General features: G+C 32.5%; 1 protein-coding gene across 1 annotated transcript; it reads left to right on the top strand.

Moving 5' to 3' along the window:
* The first annotated feature begins 200 nt into the window (after positions 1 to 200).
* On the top strand, positions 201 to 19615 carry LOC130891271 (repetitive organellar protein-like). Its single transcript, XM_057795907.1, has 7 exons — positions 201 to 379; positions 485 to 611; positions 1721 to 2186; positions 6293 to 6350; positions 10408 to 10904; positions 15441 to 16017; positions 19171 to 19615. The coding sequence occupies exons 1-7, from the start codon at positions 280 to 282 to the stop codon at positions 19302 to 19304; spliced, it is 1959 nt and encodes a 652-aa protein (XP_057651890.1). The 5' UTR covers positions 201 to 279; the 3' UTR covers positions 19305 to 19615.
* Positions 19616 to 20896: the final 1281 nt, after the last annotated feature.

The raw sequence follows: 20896 nt of genomic DNA, 5'->3' as shown, positions 1-20896 counted from the left end.
AAATAAATATATACTATTTTTTTACACATATAGGTCATTATTCAAGTGATATTAATTTAAAACAAATCAATACTTTATTTTCACATTCGTTATATCAGATTTAAATAGTATTAGAAATTTTCTATTTACGATATTGGATAACCTGACATATGAATCTATATAAATTTCAAATTCAAATCTAGAATGCTTCGAGTTGCCATTTTGTATATTATATTTTTGTAGTTAACAGTAAATACTTATAATCTTGCACGATATATAGTTAATTAATAAGTATTTAAAATGGCTGAGAGCACTAGCGCCTTGGATATTTTAAACACTATTAAATTTTGCAATAATATTAAAGATCACCAGAAATGGGCAACAGAAGCATCCTCTCAATGTAAGTCCTCAACTATATATAGATAGTTATATACTCCCAGAATAACTTTAAGTTTGAATACCCAATAGACATAAAAATATTAGATGAAACTTTATAATGTTCTAGTTTTTAAAATTGAAATTGAGAAATTGAAGATTACAATGGAGTATTTTGAGAAAGAGAAAGCAAGAGTCGAAGAAGATATTAAGAATATCACACCAAAAATAGAGATTTTGGAGAAATATTATAAAACGTAAGGCAATATTATTCTTCAATGTTTAATTAACATTATTAAGGTTTTTCTTCTTATTAATCTTCTGATATCCATTTATGATTAAAACCTTTTGAATAACATTCAATTGAAAAAAAAAATGTGGGGTTAGAAAATTACAAAAATGGCTCAATAACTCTAAATATATATTATCATAGAAGTAGTATCTTCATACATTAACAATTACTTAATATATCCTAAAAATGTCTTTGTGGCATTAGAGTTGTAATTCGGAGTTTGCATATCAATTGTAGTACATTTAGTAATGGAAGGACTTGTGGAAACTATTATTAGTAAGCTTAACATTGAACTTATTAGTTTACCATCAATTTGTATTATGAAAACTAAATACAATTCATAATCTTTATTGAACAAAATAGAATTTTCTTGATGACATACTATAGAAAATGAACAATAACATGAAAAATAATTGATGTCTATTCAAAACTAACCTGGTTTTCAAGATCTTGAGGAAACTATGATTATTAAATTATTAGATTAGAAAGAGGTTTAAAAACAAAATAATTTAATAATAAAACAATACAATTATTTTATAGTTTATGCCGCTTCACATGTTTAAAAATTGAAGTATACTAAGGAAATTTATTCCGGGTTATTTAGGATGTTTTTGTAATTAGGCTTGAACTGAAACTTTTATCTTTGGAGGTATATTTACATCATTCATTCAAAATGTGGGTCTGGGGGTAGAAGACATTAAATATCTCAAATGGCTGATTCTTATTCTTCTTACAATGGTTAAGTCTTCTATTAAGAGGCCTTTAAGGTTTCTTGGATGAGGGTGTGGTATCGAGTGAAAGTGAGGAAGTATCAATGTTTTTTATTCAAGTTCTGCTGATACGTTCCTCTGGTTTTTCTTTCGAAGTGACTTTTTAAATCCTTATTGTTAGTTATATTGTCGGGTGATGGTGTAAGCTGAAGCACTTTTTGGGCTGTTTGTCTGCTAGTTCGTTACCTACGACGCCAATGTGAGAAGGTAACCAAATTATAGTAACGGTTATTTTTTGGGATGTGAGAGGTTGGTAGGAGTAGAAATTGTATTGTAGTTACAACGGAGTTTTTATGTTTTTCAGATTAATTGATGATTTTCGCGTAAATGAAGATTCACTTTTTTATCAAAGTTTGCATTTGAAGTGCGTCGTAAAATCAGTAATAAAACACAAAGAAAAGGGCGAAAATTTATTAAGAGAGTATCGTGACGAGGCAGATAAATATAGAGAAAAATTGGAAGCGAACAGCCCAAATTATCAAATATTGAAAGAAAAAACTAGTAACCTTCTAAAGATTAAGTTCAATATTCAAATGCTGCGGCACAATGTGAAAGAACTAAGAATGAAAAATCGTATGAAATCGATATACAGCACGAAACTATTTCACAAAGATTTTATCGATTTTGCCGCAGCTTGGCTGGAAAAGAAAAGATACGTTGAGGCGGTAAATAAATTGGATTGGTTAAAAAAACTTCAAGCGGAATTAATAGTAGAAATGATTGGAAATAAATCTGGTACAAACAAAAAACATTTCAAACCTAATATTAAGGTTCGTATTAACAGATTCTGTTTATAAAGTTTCTCGAAACAGTTTAGCCAATCGACGAGGAATTTCTTACGATTTCAAACCGTGTTAATTTGACATATTTACTTACTTATCCGCAACCTTTTCTACCATAGGTGTAGAGGTGATATTTCTTCCCCATTTAATTGTATATTTTCCTTTCTGTTCCGATTTCCCATATATACTTCAGCCTGTTAACGCTCTTCTTCTCTAGTTCTTGTATTTGCACAGTTATTTCTTCTGCTTTGTTTGATGTCTTCATTATTTCTGTCTTTTGCAAGTTTTTTCATTTCATTACTCAACTTCTGTATTCTATTTTGTAGGTCTTCTTTTGCGTTAGCGAATATTAGTAGGTCATCCGCATACATTAATTAGTTTATGTAGATTCGTCTCAATCTGTGGTATTCTATGCGTGCTTCGATTTCCTTCTTTGCTCACTTCCTTATCTAAATCGTCCATGACTAGACGAAACAGTAACGGGCTTAAAACGCCTCTTGTCTCACTTCTCTATAACATAGAAAACTAATTGTCGTCTTCTAGCCAACTCGTACTACATTTTCAGTTTTCTTATATATATTCTTAACTATGTTTACCAGTTGCTTACTAATTTTTTTATTCCTTATTATTTCCCATATATTTTCCCTGTTTATACTATCGAAGGCTTTTTCTAAATCAACTGCTGAAACATAAAACTTAGTGTCTGTGTTTGTTATTTGTCTCAAAGTGAATATCCAATCTTGTGTTGATCTATAGGTTCTAAATGATGTCTGTGTTTCATTTAATATGTTGTCTACGTCCTGTCTTAGTCTGTCTATCTTCAATCAAAGAGCTTGTATGTAGTATAGAGTAGCGATATCCCTCTGTAATTTTTGCAATCGTTATAACTTTTAACTTCCTTTTTTGTGGATGGTTGCTGTTATTGTGGTCTCCACTCCTTTGAGATTGTTTTGCGTATTCCACGCTACCAGTAATATTCTGTGTAATAATTCCGTACTCTTATTTCTTGGGTCTTCCTGGTGCTTCTCGTATTTTTAGTTTTTCTATCTCCTTTGTCACCTCACTCTTTTTTATTTTTGGTCCTGGCTCTGCATATATTGCGCTTGTTCCTCTTGTATATCTTTTGTATGCCTTTTCTTTCTGACTGTTTTTCGTCTCTTCCTGCTTCTATATGTCTCGTTATTAGTAACTCCTCGAAGTGTTCCTTTCATCTGTCCAGTATTTCGTTTTTTTCACTTATAATTTTACTATTTGTAGTTTTTAGGTTGCTTATTGAATTTTTCTTCCCTCTTCTGATTGATCTCAATATATGTTACAACATTTCTCCATTATTTTTTTTTATACCCCAGCTTTGTTGTGTATCCGTTGCCCCCCCCCTCTCTCTCTCTCTCTCTCTCTCTCTCTCTCTCTCTCTTTTATTTCGATTTCTTTTAGCTGTCTCTGCGTTTCTTTTTCTTGGTTTGTGAGATCGTTATTTATATATTCTTCTTTCAATAATCGTAATTTGCTTTTTGATCTCAGTCTTTTAACTTTTCTTCCCAATTTTCCATTTCAAGCACACATGTTTTATTGTTAATTATCCTGGCTCTCTCATTTTCGATTCGACCCTCAGTACCTACTTCTCTGTTGAATTTTTTTGTTTGCCTTTAGAATTTTTCCATTTTCTCTGTTTATTTTCTTTTGTTCTTTTTTATTTGCTTAATTTCTCCCATTAACTCTACATGTTTTTAACTTCATTCATTTTTACTTCTTTTGTTTTGTCTTTGTTCTTTATTGGTGTTCTGCTAATTTTCTTTTTTCTTTTGAAAATATTCTCTTGACATACTATTACTAAAATTACGGGGATTTCAGAAATCATGACCCTTGATTATATAGACCTTCTATTAGCTGGTTACGGATCACGTTGCGTTCAATTTCTGATGGAAATTTCGAATGTGAAACATTCGATTTCGATTAATTTTTCTTGCGTTTATTTTTCCACACTATTGATTAAGTTGTATAATAGATTCTTGTATTGAACGAACTATCCACATTTTGCACAAAAATTTAATATCAATAAAGTATTTTTATGTTGGAATGCCGAAAAGTATAAAAACCGCAAGCCTCAGTAACATATCAATTATGCAGCTAATGAGAAGTAATCATGGACAACCGTATCAATAATTTTTGAAGTTCCAAAAATCATCGCAGAATAATGATTGATTTTATAAAAATATCGCCCATTGTTAGCTTTATTTTTATTTGTACTATCAGAAAAATACTGTTTAAAAAATTTGCATCCTTCAAAAAAAGCGAAAAAAGGGAAAAAACGTATAATGCTAACAGAAAAATAGTAGCTTTTGATGAAATCTTGAAGTAAATAGCTTTGTTTTAATTTTTAACATCTAATTATGTCAAATGTTCTATATGCGCCCCTATAAAAACCGAGAAATAAATAATTTTTCAAGCGAAAAACCAAATACTAGCTAATACACATAATTTAAGTAAGTATGTCGAATTAACACCGATTTGAACTTTAGACTAGACTAAATAATTTTGAAAACCTTCTTATCCATAAAAAATAAAAGTTTTTTATACTTTACTATTATCATTTTGCCCAAAAACCAAATTTTGACACAAATTATGTACAATGTAATTTTTTTTGTTATTTCTATTTTTTTTACAAATTATTCACATTACACAACAAACACATTAATTGAAATTCGACGCGCAGGTCCACATACACTTCCAACCTCACGAGGAACTTGAGTGTCTCGAATTAGTGCACAGAGCAATATGGAGATTTAAGTGTCAACAGCTGTTACATATTCAATACAAACATATTTGAAAAAAATTGAAAATGTACCTCACAGGAACAGAACTAGGCAAAATGAAGGAATCCGTGAGACGCTTCGTGTTCTAACTTCGTCTCACTTCGTGCACTTTAGTTCGGGCGTGAAAGACGTTAAAGAAGACGAGTGAGGCGAGGCGATGTTACACGAAGTGAAGTGTGTCTCTACAATATTTTATCCTGTTAACTTCGATCAACAGGCACTTTAACTCAAGATTCCTTTGTATCAAAAGGCCCTTTAGTTAATTGTTAAAGTAAGGTGGTTTAATAATCGAGTGAAGGCTACTTTAGGACGTTAAGAGGTGGTTAACAATACTCTGTCCTTTTCCAATATGTGTCGTTAGAAAAAGAAACAAAACGAAACGTAGTTATTTTGGCGCTAATATTTCTTTTGGCTTGATCTCTAGTGGCGAGCTGTTGTGTTTTGTTTCAATTTTTTATTTCAATTATTCTATTGCATAATGATTTTTATCATATTTAATCGTAGGTGTTAAAGGTTTTACATAATTGATGCACACTTTTATTTCTACGACGTTCTTTGTTTTATAATAGATTCATTGCATTTAGTGTTTGTATTCACGATACGAGGTATCCGGAATACGATATCCGCTGTCACCCACTATAAAATGTCTTCCAGAGTGTTATTTCTCAAACTGCTTTGTCAAAGCACGGTTCTTGAATATTGTCATATCGTGATTGGAACCTGGCCAACGAGCTGCTATGCAACGAATCCAAAACTCAGCATCGAATATAGTTGTACATCTAATGCAAAAAAGCTTTCCGTGCCGGTTATTGTATGAGAATTAAGGTGCAATCGATTGCCCCTATTATTGACGGGAAATTGGCTATTTGATTAATCTCGAATTATTAATTCGAAATCGTTCGAAAAAAATGAAGTTGTTATATATTTCCAGATAGTCGATATATTTTTCGTCTTTGGATGACCTTCAATTCGAACTTAATGTAGCCCAATATCTGGCCATTATGCCATAAATCTTTTATTTTTTCAATCTTCTCCTCCTGGCTCACCTTAGAATTCAAACACAGCTTATGTTTGCATTTGACGTTTGTCGCTAAAGAAGACATTTATGTACTAAAGTAAAGCATTTCTACCTTAAGTTGAAAGAACATTGAGGCAATAATAAAAGTCAATTATGAAACGCGCGACTTAATTTAATGGGAACCGGTCGTTAATCTAATTTTATTTAGTACTTGAAGGTAAATAGAAAGGCAAATTTTTGACTACAATTGGAATATTTTACAGGAAAAACAAAAATTTGTCAGAATGGATATTTCGGAGTTACCTGTTTTACCTACAACCGGTAAGATTTTACTTTTTTGTCACTATTTTATTTGATTCCATTCTCTTCAAAATCCTATTTTAAAATCCCATCAAATAATTAAAGCTTGAATTACTTATTATTGGTTGATATGTAGATGCATTGTATTGGGATTATGGACAAGGTTTATTTATGAAAAAAAAACTAGAAGATTATTTTCTTTCTCTTAGAGTTTCGAAGGTATGTCCTTACAATGTTAATGATCGGAGAGAACTAAACTACCTACTTCCTAAACTTAATACATTTTGGATTTTATTATTCATTCTATACATAAAGCTATACCTGGTTTTATGACCTGTAGCTCGAAAACCGTGTTTTTTTCTTTATTTTAGGAAATATAGAAAATATATTCTTTGACAAGGTTAAAATGTGCTTAAAGATGTTTTAAATTAGAAAACCTTACTTCCAAAAAATTATATTAAAATCAATATCATAAAAGTATAATCTTAAAAGAGAAAAATTTTTGCATTCAATATTCCCATACATCGTATACTTCATCTTTCTATGTCTTTTTACCCTCTTTAAAATATTAGATAATTTGAAACTTTGCACAAAATATACCAATTCAATAATTTTGTTCCATTGGGCTTAATCGAATTTAAAAATATAAAAAAAAATGAAAACCTTGCTTGTATGCTTAATTATGGAAAAATAATTCTCAATAAAAAAATAAGATGGATACGTTGGTCATGCATGGAAAAACTGGAGTACAACTAGGCAGAAGTTAGTAGCTCACATGTTTTAGTATTATACATACTACCCTTGCAATATAATTCGAAGGTATGAGGACTGCTCGAAGGCTAAATATCCTCAACGATTTGCAGGCTGGAGTAATTGGTCGGGCAAAAATTTAGTCGTAGTCTTTTGGAGAATGTACTATCATTACGAAAGACAATGACCAAATGGCGTTAGTAATAAGAACGTAAGAGAAAAATGAACGGGAGACTCCAAGCCAGTAATACGAAATAATGGAGCTGTATGATATACAGATGGCTTCGGGATTAATTGCTTGGGCGGAGCAGATTACTGCGCAGAACACTCCAAAATAAGCAGATGTTTTGCGCTTGTTAAACACGTTATAGTCTTCCCAACCAAAATTTCCACTGTGATGAAATGAAATGGGGTTATCTCTATTGCGTAATACGGTGATTTCGATCTGTTCAGTTCATAACTGGTGTTCTCTAGACTTTAGTCCTACATAAATTGGAAGGTCTAGCTCGTTTGGATTTTCGGTCACTCGTGTAATTTACAGACCTAAAATGTATATTTATCTAATAAACTTCGACTTTGATTCTGAGTTGACTATAGAACTGAATCTAACAAATGTTTGAAATTTGAGGAAGAATGTCTCAACGCACGCACTTACTAACATCTTCGTATTAATAATTATTTTTGATTCCGATTAATAATAAAAGCATGTTTTTTGAGTTTTTCTCCAACTATAATTAATTTCCTTAGAATAGCGAGAGTAGTTGTACTAATGTGGCCGTACTTACAGCTTTTTCATTCACCTTCTCTTGACTATTTCTTCTCGTTAGAATATTGTGATATTGTCGGTTAGGATAATATATGGTTTAGCATTGAAAAATACTCAGACTACATCCGCATTGACAGGCGACTTGCTTAGTGCCTAAAATTAATATTCATGTCCAGATTATTTGGTGTAAGAATCAGTTTGCGTCGTATTAATCATCGTTTATTGACATGCTGACGATGACATCACGACGAGTTTGAGTTACAGCGAGTTTAATGATCTGTATGAACAATAATTGCATTATTTCAATTGATATTTCTTTACAGTTTCTTTGAGGCAATTGCTTTTTAATGTTTCCCAGTTTTATTTGAATTCCGAGGGTTGTTTTTTTTTCAACTTCCGATTTCACAGTATAATGGCTAGGAATGCAGCAGGTGATAGGTTCGCGTACGAGGCGACTGCGCATCTTCCCCACTCAAACGCTCTGTCATGGGCGACCTCAAGTCATTTCATTTGAGTTTTAGTCACGTAAGCATGGCTGTCGTTATTGATTTTCCCGCCAAGTGTGAGTTGTGAGCTATTATTCGATTTTTGCAGGTAAAAGGAAACAGTTTATTGTATAGAGACACCTTCACGAGTGATTGCGTTGTTCGCGAATAGTGTCGAAAATCGGAATATGGCCATACTGATATTAATGATGAAGAGGAACAAGGACGCAAGTCTGTTGGTTCAGACGGCATTGTACGAGTTGACCAAGTAGTTAGGAAAACTCGAAAGTTTATCATAAGTGAATTATCGATGACATTTCCGGGAGTTTTAAAATCTGCCCTGTATTCTATCGTTACTGAACAGTTGCGCTAAACAAAAATTTGGGCCTTAAAGTTTTTGACTGAGAACCATAAAGCTCGCTGAATTATTACAATACTGATGGAGGAGAGTTTTTGGAATCCATTGTGACAGGTGATGAGACATGGATTACATGGAAATCACAACCACAACTATGGATGCACACAAATTCTCTAACGAGATCCACAAAATACAATCGAACCTTCAACAGCAGTGAGGTTGTGGCAACTGTTTTTTGGAAATAAAAAGGTGTGTTGCTTATGGAGTTTATGCAGCCTGAAACACAAATATATGCTACCTGTGTAATTGTTCTGATCCCCGAAAATGCCTGTCCTTACAGCGCTCGTGTAACCCAATGACTGCATACAGCCCCGACCTAGCACTAAGCAATTTTCATGTTTCCCTGAAGTGGAGCAGTGGTTTGAAGGGCGGTGCTTCCAAACTGACGTAGAGATCAGTGAAACCGTCACTCACTTTCAGTTACTGGCAGCTACATTTTATGGGGTGGGTATTGCGAAGCTTGTTAAGATATGACAAATTCCTTATAATAAGCTGTATTTGGATAATGAAATCTTGTTTGTATATTTACCCGTATTTTCTTTACAGTCCATCGGAGACTAAAAATGAAATAACCCTCATATTTTCATATAAATTTCATCCATTCCTCATGTCTAGTGACCAAACAACACGCTGGGTGACTAGCGAAATCGCCGAACGCATGGTACGATTGGTAGTTAAGAGTCACATTAGACTGTAAGAACTAAGCAAGCCACCTGTCAGTACGGAACGATCCTGAAGCTACTCTTCTCGCAACTGTCTTGAATGAATTGACCTTCGTTTGTATAGGAGCCTTTTTGTCTTGCCGTAAAAATAATCCACGTAAAATAGACCAAGCATTCAAATGTTAGCGATTATGAGCTGATTAGCCTAAAGCCCACTCTTTCGAATGTGTCTGCATATAAACCAGTGTAGCCGTGTCCTTTGTTTCTATAGGGGCTTTTTTGTTTTGCCGTAAAAATGATCGACGTAAAATAAAGCAACGGATTGGAGTGAAATTTCACATGAAAACTAAAACTCATAATTTACCGAAACAAGTGTATTGCAATGAATATTTGTAATTCCTGGTGTTTTTGAGTGATAGAAGATAGCCTACAAGATGAGTTATGTTCCGGTCTCCACGACAAAAACGGATGAAAATATTGGTAATGATAATTTCAACAAGCGAAAAGTGTGCAAAACTGGTGCCTAAAATCCTTACATTTGGACAAGAAGCTCGAACATATTTGTATTGACATTTTGAATTCGATTGAATCTTGGCACAAGGCGACTTCTACCTTTTTCTTAAGGTCAAATATGAATTGAAAGTAGCAAAATTTGACTCTATTGAAACTGTAAAAGAAAAAGTGGCGCTGGTCCTGAAGGAGTTGACAGATAAAGACTTCCTGCACTGTTTCTATTGAAGCTTCGCAGGGAGCGATGTAGGGATAGAGGAGAGGTATATATAGAAGGCGATAACAAATACATAATATCAAAATAAAATATTTCGTATCATCCAGTTTGTTATTTAATAGCCCCAATAGGTACTCTTTAATCTGTGCATTCTTCAATCTTTCTTTGAGCAATCGTTTTTCGAAATAATTTCACGTTCTTGGAGGATTTCTATTCACTTACACATTAGACGAAAATAAAATAACACTTCCCTTCAAAAATTTTTTCTAGAACATTTATCTAAAGAAGAATCCGTCATGTCAACGTATGGCGGTAGAGCAGCGTTGAATTCATGGCACAATTCAAACTATCTAGCTGACAATCAATTTACCACCGTATCACCGAAAGTAAAGATAATTGAAAACAAAGTCTTGAATAATGCCCCGGAGAAATCGTTCGTAAACATTATTATGGAACAGAAAACAAACGCTATCGATATGAAATTTCAACAGCTGATGAAAAGCTTTGAAAGATTTTCCTCGGAAATAGACAAAACGTCACCAAAAAGGTCTGAATCCAAAGAAAAATCTGATAAATCTCTAATGGAAAACACAATTGAAAATATGAGTCAGAATGAAAGAGATAGAGCTTTGGAAATTAAATTGAAAAATATCGTTAAGAATTTCAAAAGACCCCCTTTGCAAAAAAATAAAATTCGTTCACAAAATTCCGTTTCGGAAAAAGTAACGAAAATTATAGGAGTCAAAGAAGATTCTGCGAGTCCTATGGTGAGTACTTCCTGATTTACTGATATGTAATTGAATTAGTACTTTATTGTCGAGTAAAAAATATATAGTAAAAAATAGAAGCAAACGTTTCAAAGAAGGTAATTTCAAATTATTATCGGAATTTCATTCGATGTCATCGAAACAAAATTTGAAATTTTTCTCTAGCAGCGGCTGTTTCCTCAAAAAAAAAAATACACTGTCCGATGCGCTTATTGTTATAGTCCATAATTTTTGATATAAAAAAAATAATAGTAGGCTGAAACTTATTGAAAAAGGAGGAGAATATGATTAAAATAGAAGTAAAAATAATTTACGGCCCATTTGAAGTCGGTAAGGGGAAAGGGGTGGGTTTTCAAGGGTACAAAAATTTCCAGCAAAAGTCCAGTGGTAAAAAGTTGAATAGCAAAGTTGTAGATGATGAAAATATCTATAACTAGTGTATTTGTACTTTCATTACATAACTTCAAAATTTTTGTAAAATATACAAAAGATCAAAATTTTGGTTTTTATTTTTACCTTTCACAAAAAATATTATTTTTTTTCAAAATCAAAAACGTACCAAATGTTCCAAACACACTGTAATTCATTTGTTTTGAAATATTTATTTTTCAACCATATTTTTACTTGATATCGAAAAAGCACCCCAATTTTCAATCCAAAAATTCTTCCGTTAAAATATCAGCTTTTTTAAAAAAGTTATTGAAATTTTTGTTCCTTGAAATGTCTACTTTCTGATGGTTTGAAAAATATTACCATAACCATGGTAATTTTCTCAGAAAAGGCAAAGGAACTCGTATCTTAAATTTTCTTTTTAATCATTTGTACAATTTTTGGTTATTTATTAAAATTTTACACTCTTATTACTCGATAAACGTTTGATTAAATGTTACATTGATAAACATGAGTAATTTTAATAAATATCTGAAAATTTTACATAATAGTAAAAATTTTCGAATACGGGTTTTTTTGCATTTTCAAAGAAATTTAGCATTGTGATGGTTCTTACACAATCAGAAAGGAGAGATTTGAACGAACAGAAAACTAACCGACTATTTCCAAAAAGCTGATATTAAATACGATGAAAAAATGCATATTTCAAATCAAAGAAATTACAGTGTATTTGGGACATAATAAGGTAAGTATTCATCAAATTTGGTAAAAAAAGGTTTTTTGTAAAAGATCAAAATAAAAAACCAAAAAATTGGTTTTTTCAACTTTTCACATAAATTTTGAGGTTATTTGGAAAAAATTTGGATACAAGCTGTAGATCTTTTTATTTCCAACAACTTTGCAATTAAACTTTTTTCTATAGGGAAAATCGATATAAACAGTTTTTTATCCCTAAAAACTCACCCTCTTCCTCTTCCCGACCTCAGATCCCCTGTAAATCATTTTTACTTCTATTTTTATTATATTCTTCTACTATTATTTTTTTCATCTTTAACATTTTTAAATGGCTTTTACCCTGGTCTATTAACGTTATCGTCTTGAGAAAAGGTCCAGGCGCTGTAGCCAAAATTTTACTCAAATCTGACATTGAAATAAGTAGTAATAATTTTTGGTACACAAGTACTTTTTAAAGAGTACTTTAAGAAAAAAATGGTTCTACGCACGAGTACCATGAAAAATGGGGAAAACTTTAAAAGATGGTATTTTGTCAATAACGTGGAAGGGATTGCAAATTTCGATACAATGGTCCCTTGGTGCGAGAGTTGTGACGCACATGCTCAAGTTAATTGAACTGTAATTGTGTGGATTCGAGATTTGAGTATAATGAAAACAGATTTTCATAATAATTGTTAAAGCATTGCATCATAATCTATATCAAAGTTGATAGAGGAGGAACTCTGCTCAACAGAACCTGGCCTACGCTTATGACATTGATCTACTCAGTCTTGTAGAGCGGGGCTCACCTTCCACGAATCCAGAACAAAATACATGGTTATGTCAAGGAACAGAAGAACTCTCCCGGTGGCTTTCGAAATAGGCCGGTATAAGTTCGAAAATATACCATCGTTTAAATACCTGGGATCTGTAGTAACCGAAAATAATGACAACTCGATGGAAATAAGAGAACGTGTGAAAGTGGGGAATAGAGCATACCTCAGTCTGCAACGACTACTAAAGTTGTTGATATACGAAAATAAGAAGAAGTCAATTTGTACTGTTTCTACTTAGTTTAATAATACGATGTGCAACAGCCAAATGGAATAAATTTGTTTATTAAAAATGAGAGCGTGTTAGGAAAAACTCTTGGACTCGTCACTTTGGATTTTTAAATGCACATTTAATAAAATTATATGGGGTGTGCTATGTGACATATCATCAATTTATAATATTATTCAGTTAAAAAACTATTTATCCGAAAAACTCTTGTCTTTTTGGTATTGAATAATAATTTGAAATTATTATACCCAACGACATTCGAATCTTATAATCAGAAGGAATCATTTCATGATCTTGATGTTTTATGGTTTACCACAAAAATTAAATTATATACACTCCTGTACACGTCTAGGCATCGACAAAAGAGATTGTCGATGTATGTTGGTGGTACCTTGTTTATAGTAACTTTAACTTTGAGCGTTAAACGAAGCTTACAGGCGCCCATTTGGATAAGGGCAATGCATTGTGCCTATAGCATTGTGAAGAATTTTCACTTTCCTCTCACTATTGCAAGATTCAATCCTTTATTTGTTTATCCTCAGCATCTCATAATAAAGTTCACGTACATTTCTTCCTTCTCGTGTTTTCCATACTATGTCTTGACATTCCTCTTTTTATCCATTCGTTCATAGAATAACCTAATCATTGCGGTCTTTTAGATTAGACTATTTACGGTAATATAGGCTCATACAACTTGTAGATTTCATTGTTCACACGCCTTAATCTGGTTTTTCTCTTAATAGACTCGTTTTAGCATCTACTATTATTAAATAGTTCATTCGTTCTTATGCGCCTTTTTCTGAATGGCGGCTGCACTCCCAACTCTCAACAGCGATTTTAATAACACGTCGATCTTCTTGGAGGCGTTAAACATAAATAGAATTAAAATCTCTCAATCAGTTTAAACGTTACCGACAGTGGTTCGCAGGTAAGGGATTAATCTTTGGCCATAATGCAACGTACGCATAGTACCAGCTCTACCTAACATGGCAAACAATTTATCAGTGATTATAGGTAACAAAATAGTCGTTCAGAGATATTTGGTAGTCTGACATATAGATGACGCTGCTAATATTAAATCCATATGATTTTTAGTCAGCCCCCTAACCTTCAAAAGACACGTGTATACATTTTACAGCTGTCGTACTATTTTGAGTGAAACAACTTTTATTAGTTTGAAAAAATTGATAGAAAAGTTTATGTTATAAAGCATTGATTTTTGGAAAAAATACTATTGAATCAAATGCTTGACCTGATAAGCATTATACGGAATTTGTTCCTGGGAACATCAAACGTTGGGAATGGTTTAAGTTTAAACGAGGCGAAATTAGCACAGGGAACATTACAAGTGGTAGCATCGAAAAAAACAAAATAATTTGGAATGACCATAAAGTGAAACTGATTGAGATGTTAAAGGAACGTGTTGGGCATAAATATTTGGATAAGCGAAAGCTTTATTCAAAGTGGGTAACGCGAGCTCCCAATCGACCAACAACAACGAATTAATGATTCTGAGCTGTTCAATTGAAATAAACCAGAATGTTTGGATCGAACCAACTCCAAAGCGTGGAAAGACGCAACAGTCGTCTGGCAAGGTGACAGCATTAGTAGCATATGATATAATATTCATGGAATATTAGAAAAAAACCATGAAAAGATACTATTACGTAGCTTTTTTGGAGCATTTGAAGGACGACATCATGACAAACGACCCCATTTAAAGAAGAAGAAAGTGATATTTTATCAAGAAGATACACCGCAATTCGATACAAAAGATGGCAAAATTGCATGGATTGAGCTTCAAATTGTTTCCACATCTACCGTATTCTACAGATCCGGCCCCGATATACTTTACGCCGATGAAGAGATTACCACCGAAACATAAGCATGTTGTGAGGCTAAAGACAAATTGTACTAAATAAATGATATCGAAAAATTGTATGGCCGCTATAATCATTGTATCATATTCAATAGTAAAGTAAAATTATTTAAATAAAATATTTTTTTATACTAGCCTATGATCTTTTCAGATTACTTGTTAGTTGCCTGAACCAGTTAACCAGTTGGTCTTCTTAATACTCCTCTAGCTTCTCTTTTCTACATCGTGGTGAAAATTTTATCTTCGTCTTCGAATTTTACAACTGTTTTTTTAAAATATCCGGATATCTTCTCTCATGTGAGCAGGTTTCTTTAGAAAATACTTCTTTTTATAAACATTGTCAAAGATAAAATGTTGATATGGTTACCGTATCCTGCTATAAATATGCTCATGATGTTGTCAAAAAACCAAGGTCAAGAACTTCTTCTGGTTATAACTGAGTGTGTCACTGACTATATTTGATTATATTCTTTTGGCTCTAATGTATTCAGGGTAAACCATCGGCAAAAGTTAATGATGACATTTCTACTGAGCAAGATACACAAAATCATTTAACTCAAGAAAAAGGTGATGGTGGAAAGTTGCTTTCTCAACAATCGAATAGTAGCATTCAAGTAAAACCAGCCGAGGTTCAGCACGATCTGAAAGAAGTTCATATTGATTATGAAAACTTTCCAATTCAGATGAATTCGATGCCAACACCAAAAAATATGCAACAATTTACCATCAATAACAATTATAGACTAGAAGAATCAAATAAAGACAACAAAGAAGATAAACACGTAGATATTAAGAGAAAGATTCCCGAACAAAAGAAATTTGTGAAAAAAATTGATAAGCCGTTGACAAAATTACCTCAATACCTCGGAAAAAATGAAACTTATGCAATAAACGAAACGAAATCGTTCGGAATCTTTGGTAAAAGTACTAATATTTCTGAGCAAAGTATAATGAAAAGAGGATCGGATTATCACAACAACAACAACCATGCCGCTCTTTCGCAAACAGAAAAACATTTTATTAATACCGGCTTCACGACTGATGAAAATTATGTCCACGGATCACCAGGTAATTATTTTTTATATAAAAATTTTTTTCAGCTTATCTGCGGTGGTGTTGTGGTGATGGAAGGGTCGCCATATTGTTGTTGTTGTATTTTCAACTTACACATTTAATATCGCTTATACTATACTATGTTATCTGATCTTGGACAACACGTTGGTCAGTAAGCATTTAGCAATGTCACTGTATATTGATTCTTAAATATATTTATACAAATACGAGGATATATTGAAAAATTCTTAGCCTACTATAGAACTAAACAAAATTTCAATGTCAAAATATTTTATTACTCTTCTCCTATTCTTTCTTAACTGGATACATTTATTACACCGAACTTGCAAAGTCACTAGACCTCTGCAAATCAGACCTCCGTAGCTTTTATTATCTCCTTGTTGGAACAAAATTTACGAGAGATTATAGTCGGACGGAGCGAAATCTGGTGAATAAGGGGGGTGTTCTAATAATTATAGTTAGTAATGTCGAATAGTAATCTCCAGTTATTGTTCTACCCTTATCTAAAAAATCAATCATGATTACTTCATGCCAATCCCAAAAAACCGAAGCAAGAACTTTTCCAGCAGATTTTTGGACACGAAACTTCTTAGGTCTTGAAAAATCAGAGTGTCGCCATTCCATCGATTGTTGCTTTGTTTCTGAATCGTAGAAATGTACCCAAGTCTCATCCATAGTAAGAATTCGGTTTAAGAAGTCTACATCGTTTTCAAATCGATCACAGATCGAACGCGATGCTTCTACCCTTGCACGCTTTTGGTCAACATTCAAACATTTGGGTTTGCAGCAATTTTTTGTGTCCAAATTGATAAAATCATGTCATGAACTGCATCGATATTTTCGGAGATTGACACAGAAACTGGCCATCCCGATCGGTCATCATCTTCAATGGAAAATTTACTTCTTTTGAAGCTTGCAGTCCAATTTTTCACGGTCGCATTCGAAGGACATTGATCATCAAGTGTATTAAGCATATCTTCGTAAATCTGCTTACCTCTTAACCCTTTTAAATACAGGTACTTGATGGCTCGATACTTTCGGTTTACTTTTTTGACGTCAAACTTCTAATAAGTTATTGTTCGTTGCTATGGTAACGCGATATTTTGTTTATGCATGGAACTGGTCTAGGCTAACTAGATATCAATACATCCTCGTATTAATGCTATTATTTATAGGTTGAACGATATATAGATACAAGGATTATTATATTATTATGTTATTATATTCTAATAGTACGTATGATTTGATTGAATCGAAATGCATGTTTATTGATTTATTGTGACCTACAGTTACCCTAACTGTTTTTACTATCTCATTTACCAACCATTACAGGGCTTCTACTGTAGATATGTACTGTAGATTTGCTTAGTTAGGTTCTATCGAGTGTCTATATGTGACGCAATGTATTTAGGGATACAAAAAAACTACAAGCCTTTTTAGGAAAATGATTTTATTTATGATCAAATGTAATCACCAATTACATCAATGCACTTTTTTACTGATGGAAATTGTTGTTGAAAGTCGGTAAACATAGTTTCGTAATCCGCGTTCGATACGAGATACCAAAAAAAACTCTTTCTCGAAGCGTGAACTTTTATCGGTTATTCATTCCGAAAACGCGTCTACTTCGACGAGCACGTGTTATCATGACACAGACACAACTGTCTAAGGTACGAACAAATAACATGCTGACAGAGTTGCCAGACTTACGAGTGTTGCCGGACTTACGCAGATTTTTCGAGAGAGTCAGTAAACAGATATTGATTAACAAATGTAGCACACAATCTTTAAATTCGAAATTTTCCACTTCTCGTTCTTCAGTATTCTCAATGATCTCTATCTGTTCGTTTTTTTGGTTAAGCTGTTCTTCTTAATTTCTATTATCATTGCCCATCGTCAGTTTTTTGTTAATAAAAAAATTTCCATCTACAATTGAATATGATCTACAACATAATCTAACCTAACTTAAATTTTACACATTTGACCTTGAATAAATTTTTTTACAGTAGGACGATCAATGGGTATTTTTGCTGTTGTATCCATAATTATGTATTTAACGTATCTGCCAATTTTTGCTTTATGCGAATTTTTTTTGCCTATTTTGTCTGGGTTAATGAGCATCTCAACAAACAAAATAATAGATTTTGGAGTGAGGAACACCCTAAAAAATATTTTCGTTTGTCTTTCATCATTGACAATTTAATAGTTATTAGATCCATTCTCATGATCTCTCACAGAAATTATTTAACCACGAATATCTATAGAATGTTCATAGTGATTAATTTAGGAGACCGTATCTCGAGGGCAAATCGATTATGAAAATTTTTTTACTTCTGCCCAGTCCCTCTACTTGTTATCAATGCTGCCCTACCTTAAATTCGACTCTACCTACAGCCCTGTTTATTTTATAAGCACCAAATTTTATTTATGAAATCATATTTATAAATTGGAGCGTTACATATAACATATAACATATAACAAAACGTGGTTTCTGAACAGTTAAATAATATGGTCTCATGGTGCCGTTGAGCATTGTGGGAAAGGTGCAAGAGAGTGAAAAATAGAATGAAAGTGAGCGGGAGAATACTTGCTTATCTCAGCTTCACGCTGGATCGTTATCAGCCGCCATTTTATTAGTTTGGCTTGCGGAAATTGTCCGATTATATTTTTTTGTTGATGTTACATTATTATCTCTAAAATAAAAAAAATGACCGCGGTCAAGTGAATACACATCATTTTTTTTGTAATGTTGTTACCATTCCATCTTTTTAGTCATAATAGCGAAATTGATAATTAAGCCCCGTTATCTTCATCTGAAGCGCAAGAGTATTGCAGATGATCGTTTTTTTACTAATCCGAGGAGTCTCCCCGAGTGTATTCTCCTATCTTCAGGGGTCATAATGACATAATCTTAAGATAATGGGCACTTCCTTAAAATAATCTAATCTAAATTCATTCCCTTTTTTTCAGTGTTTTTCCTTTCTTCTCATCCTTTACTTAGTTAGTATCATATATATATATAATGTTGTAGCTCTACATTCACTTTTTGATATCGATTGCTCCATTCATTCTGTTATCACTATATGCTCTTAATAAATTCTATTTTAACTATTTTGCTCAAATGTATCATTTCTCGTAATTTTTCAGATGATTTCAATGGTGAATTTTTAATGAGTCCAATTTATGATCCGCCGAAACAAAATGAAACCGAAGAGCCAGCCATGCTTTTTCCAAATAGCAGCTTCGCTTTCCAAGGAATGAATTTCGGTTTCAATTTTTGATTGAATTTGGTTTTTGAAAGCATCAAAACCAGTTATATAATTGAAATTTTGTTTTTGGTTCATACTAATGTTAAATAAGAATCTAACGTGTCATTTTCTATTTGATTATTTATAATGTTAATTTTCATAATTCAATAAAATCATAAAAAAATATATTTTTGTTTGATTACATTGACCTACATGATGTTCGTGTCAAAGATCAATGATTTTTATAAATAAAATTGTTAAGAACTCGTCCACTGACAAAGACAGTGAATTCAGTCCTGTTCGATTATGTTAATCGATGCTAAAGTTTGGCGAATACGCCAACTTTTTTTACACACTTTTAATGTGCCGGATAATTCCTTGTATTTTTTATGATTTGTGTTGTCGTAAGATAACGGGATGATAAAAATTAAACCAAACGATGTAAATTAATTTCTCCATTAAACCAAACGGTGTGAATTTATCCCTCCATTATACCTAAGAAGGTCTTTATATTTGCTTACGGGAAATTAGAGATTTACAGGAAATCGAAGATTCTGGAAAGTGAGATAGTGTATCCACACTAGTTTTTAACATCTGGAGAGTAAGTAAATAATTTGATGTCAACGGGATTGTAAAAATGAGACCAAATGCTGTGAATTCATCCTTACGATTTGTGATTTTATAAAGGCAATTTTTAAGAAGACCTTTTAATTAGAGATTTCCAGGAAATCGAAATTTATGGAAAGTGATATGGTGTATATAAACCAGTCTCTAACACCTGTAGAGTCAGTGAATAATTTGATGGCATCGGGGTAGTAAAATAAGACCAAATTGTGTGAATTTATCCTTACGATTTGTGACTTTATAGAAGCGATTTCTAAGGAGGCCTATATATTTATTTATTAAATTAGAGTAAATTAGAGATTTCCAGGAAATCTAAATTTCTGGGAAATGAAATATTGTATATAAAAAAGAGTCAGTGAATAATTTGATGTCAACGGGATAGTAACAATGAGACCAAATGATGTGAATTCATCCTTACGATTAGTGATTTTATAGGCAATTTCTAAGAAGATCTTTCATTTCTCTAGTTTTGTGATTTTGCAGAGACAATTTTTAAGAAGACAATTTTATTTGTTACGTCAAATTAGAGATTTCTAGGAAAATGGAAGAGAGTTCGTAAATAATTTGATGTTATTCCTCCATTAAACCAATAGGTGAAAATTTATTCCTCCGTTTTATTATTTTACAGAGACACTTTCTAAGAAGGTCTTTCAATTGGTTCACGTCAACTTAGAGATTTCCAGGAAATCGTAGATTCTGAAATGTAAGACAATCTATATAAACGAGTCCTTATCAGTAGGAGAGTCATTAAATAACTTTTGTCGTAGTCAATACATCGGGATAGTGAAAAGTGAAACAAACCGTATTCAATCAACTTAGTGTTTAGTAATAAGTGTTAGTGAATAGTTCGGTGCATAGTTTAGTGTATTTAGTGTTAGTGCTTAACTAAATAACGTAAGTAAAATTGTTAAAATAAATCAAAACATTGCAATATATCACTTGTTTTTAAATAAAATATTACACCGTATTTTTTGATCTCACCTCGTATTCACTTGGAATAA

The sequence above is a fragment of the Diorhabda carinulata genome, chromosome 3 (genome assembly GCF_026250575.1).
Source record: "Diorhabda carinulata isolate Delta chromosome 3, icDioCari1.1, whole genome shotgun sequence".
Classification (NCBI taxonomy): Eukaryota; Metazoa; Arthropoda; class Insecta; order Coleoptera; family Chrysomelidae; genus Diorhabda; species Diorhabda carinulata.
This window is presented reverse-complemented; position numbering and strand designations above follow the sequence as displayed.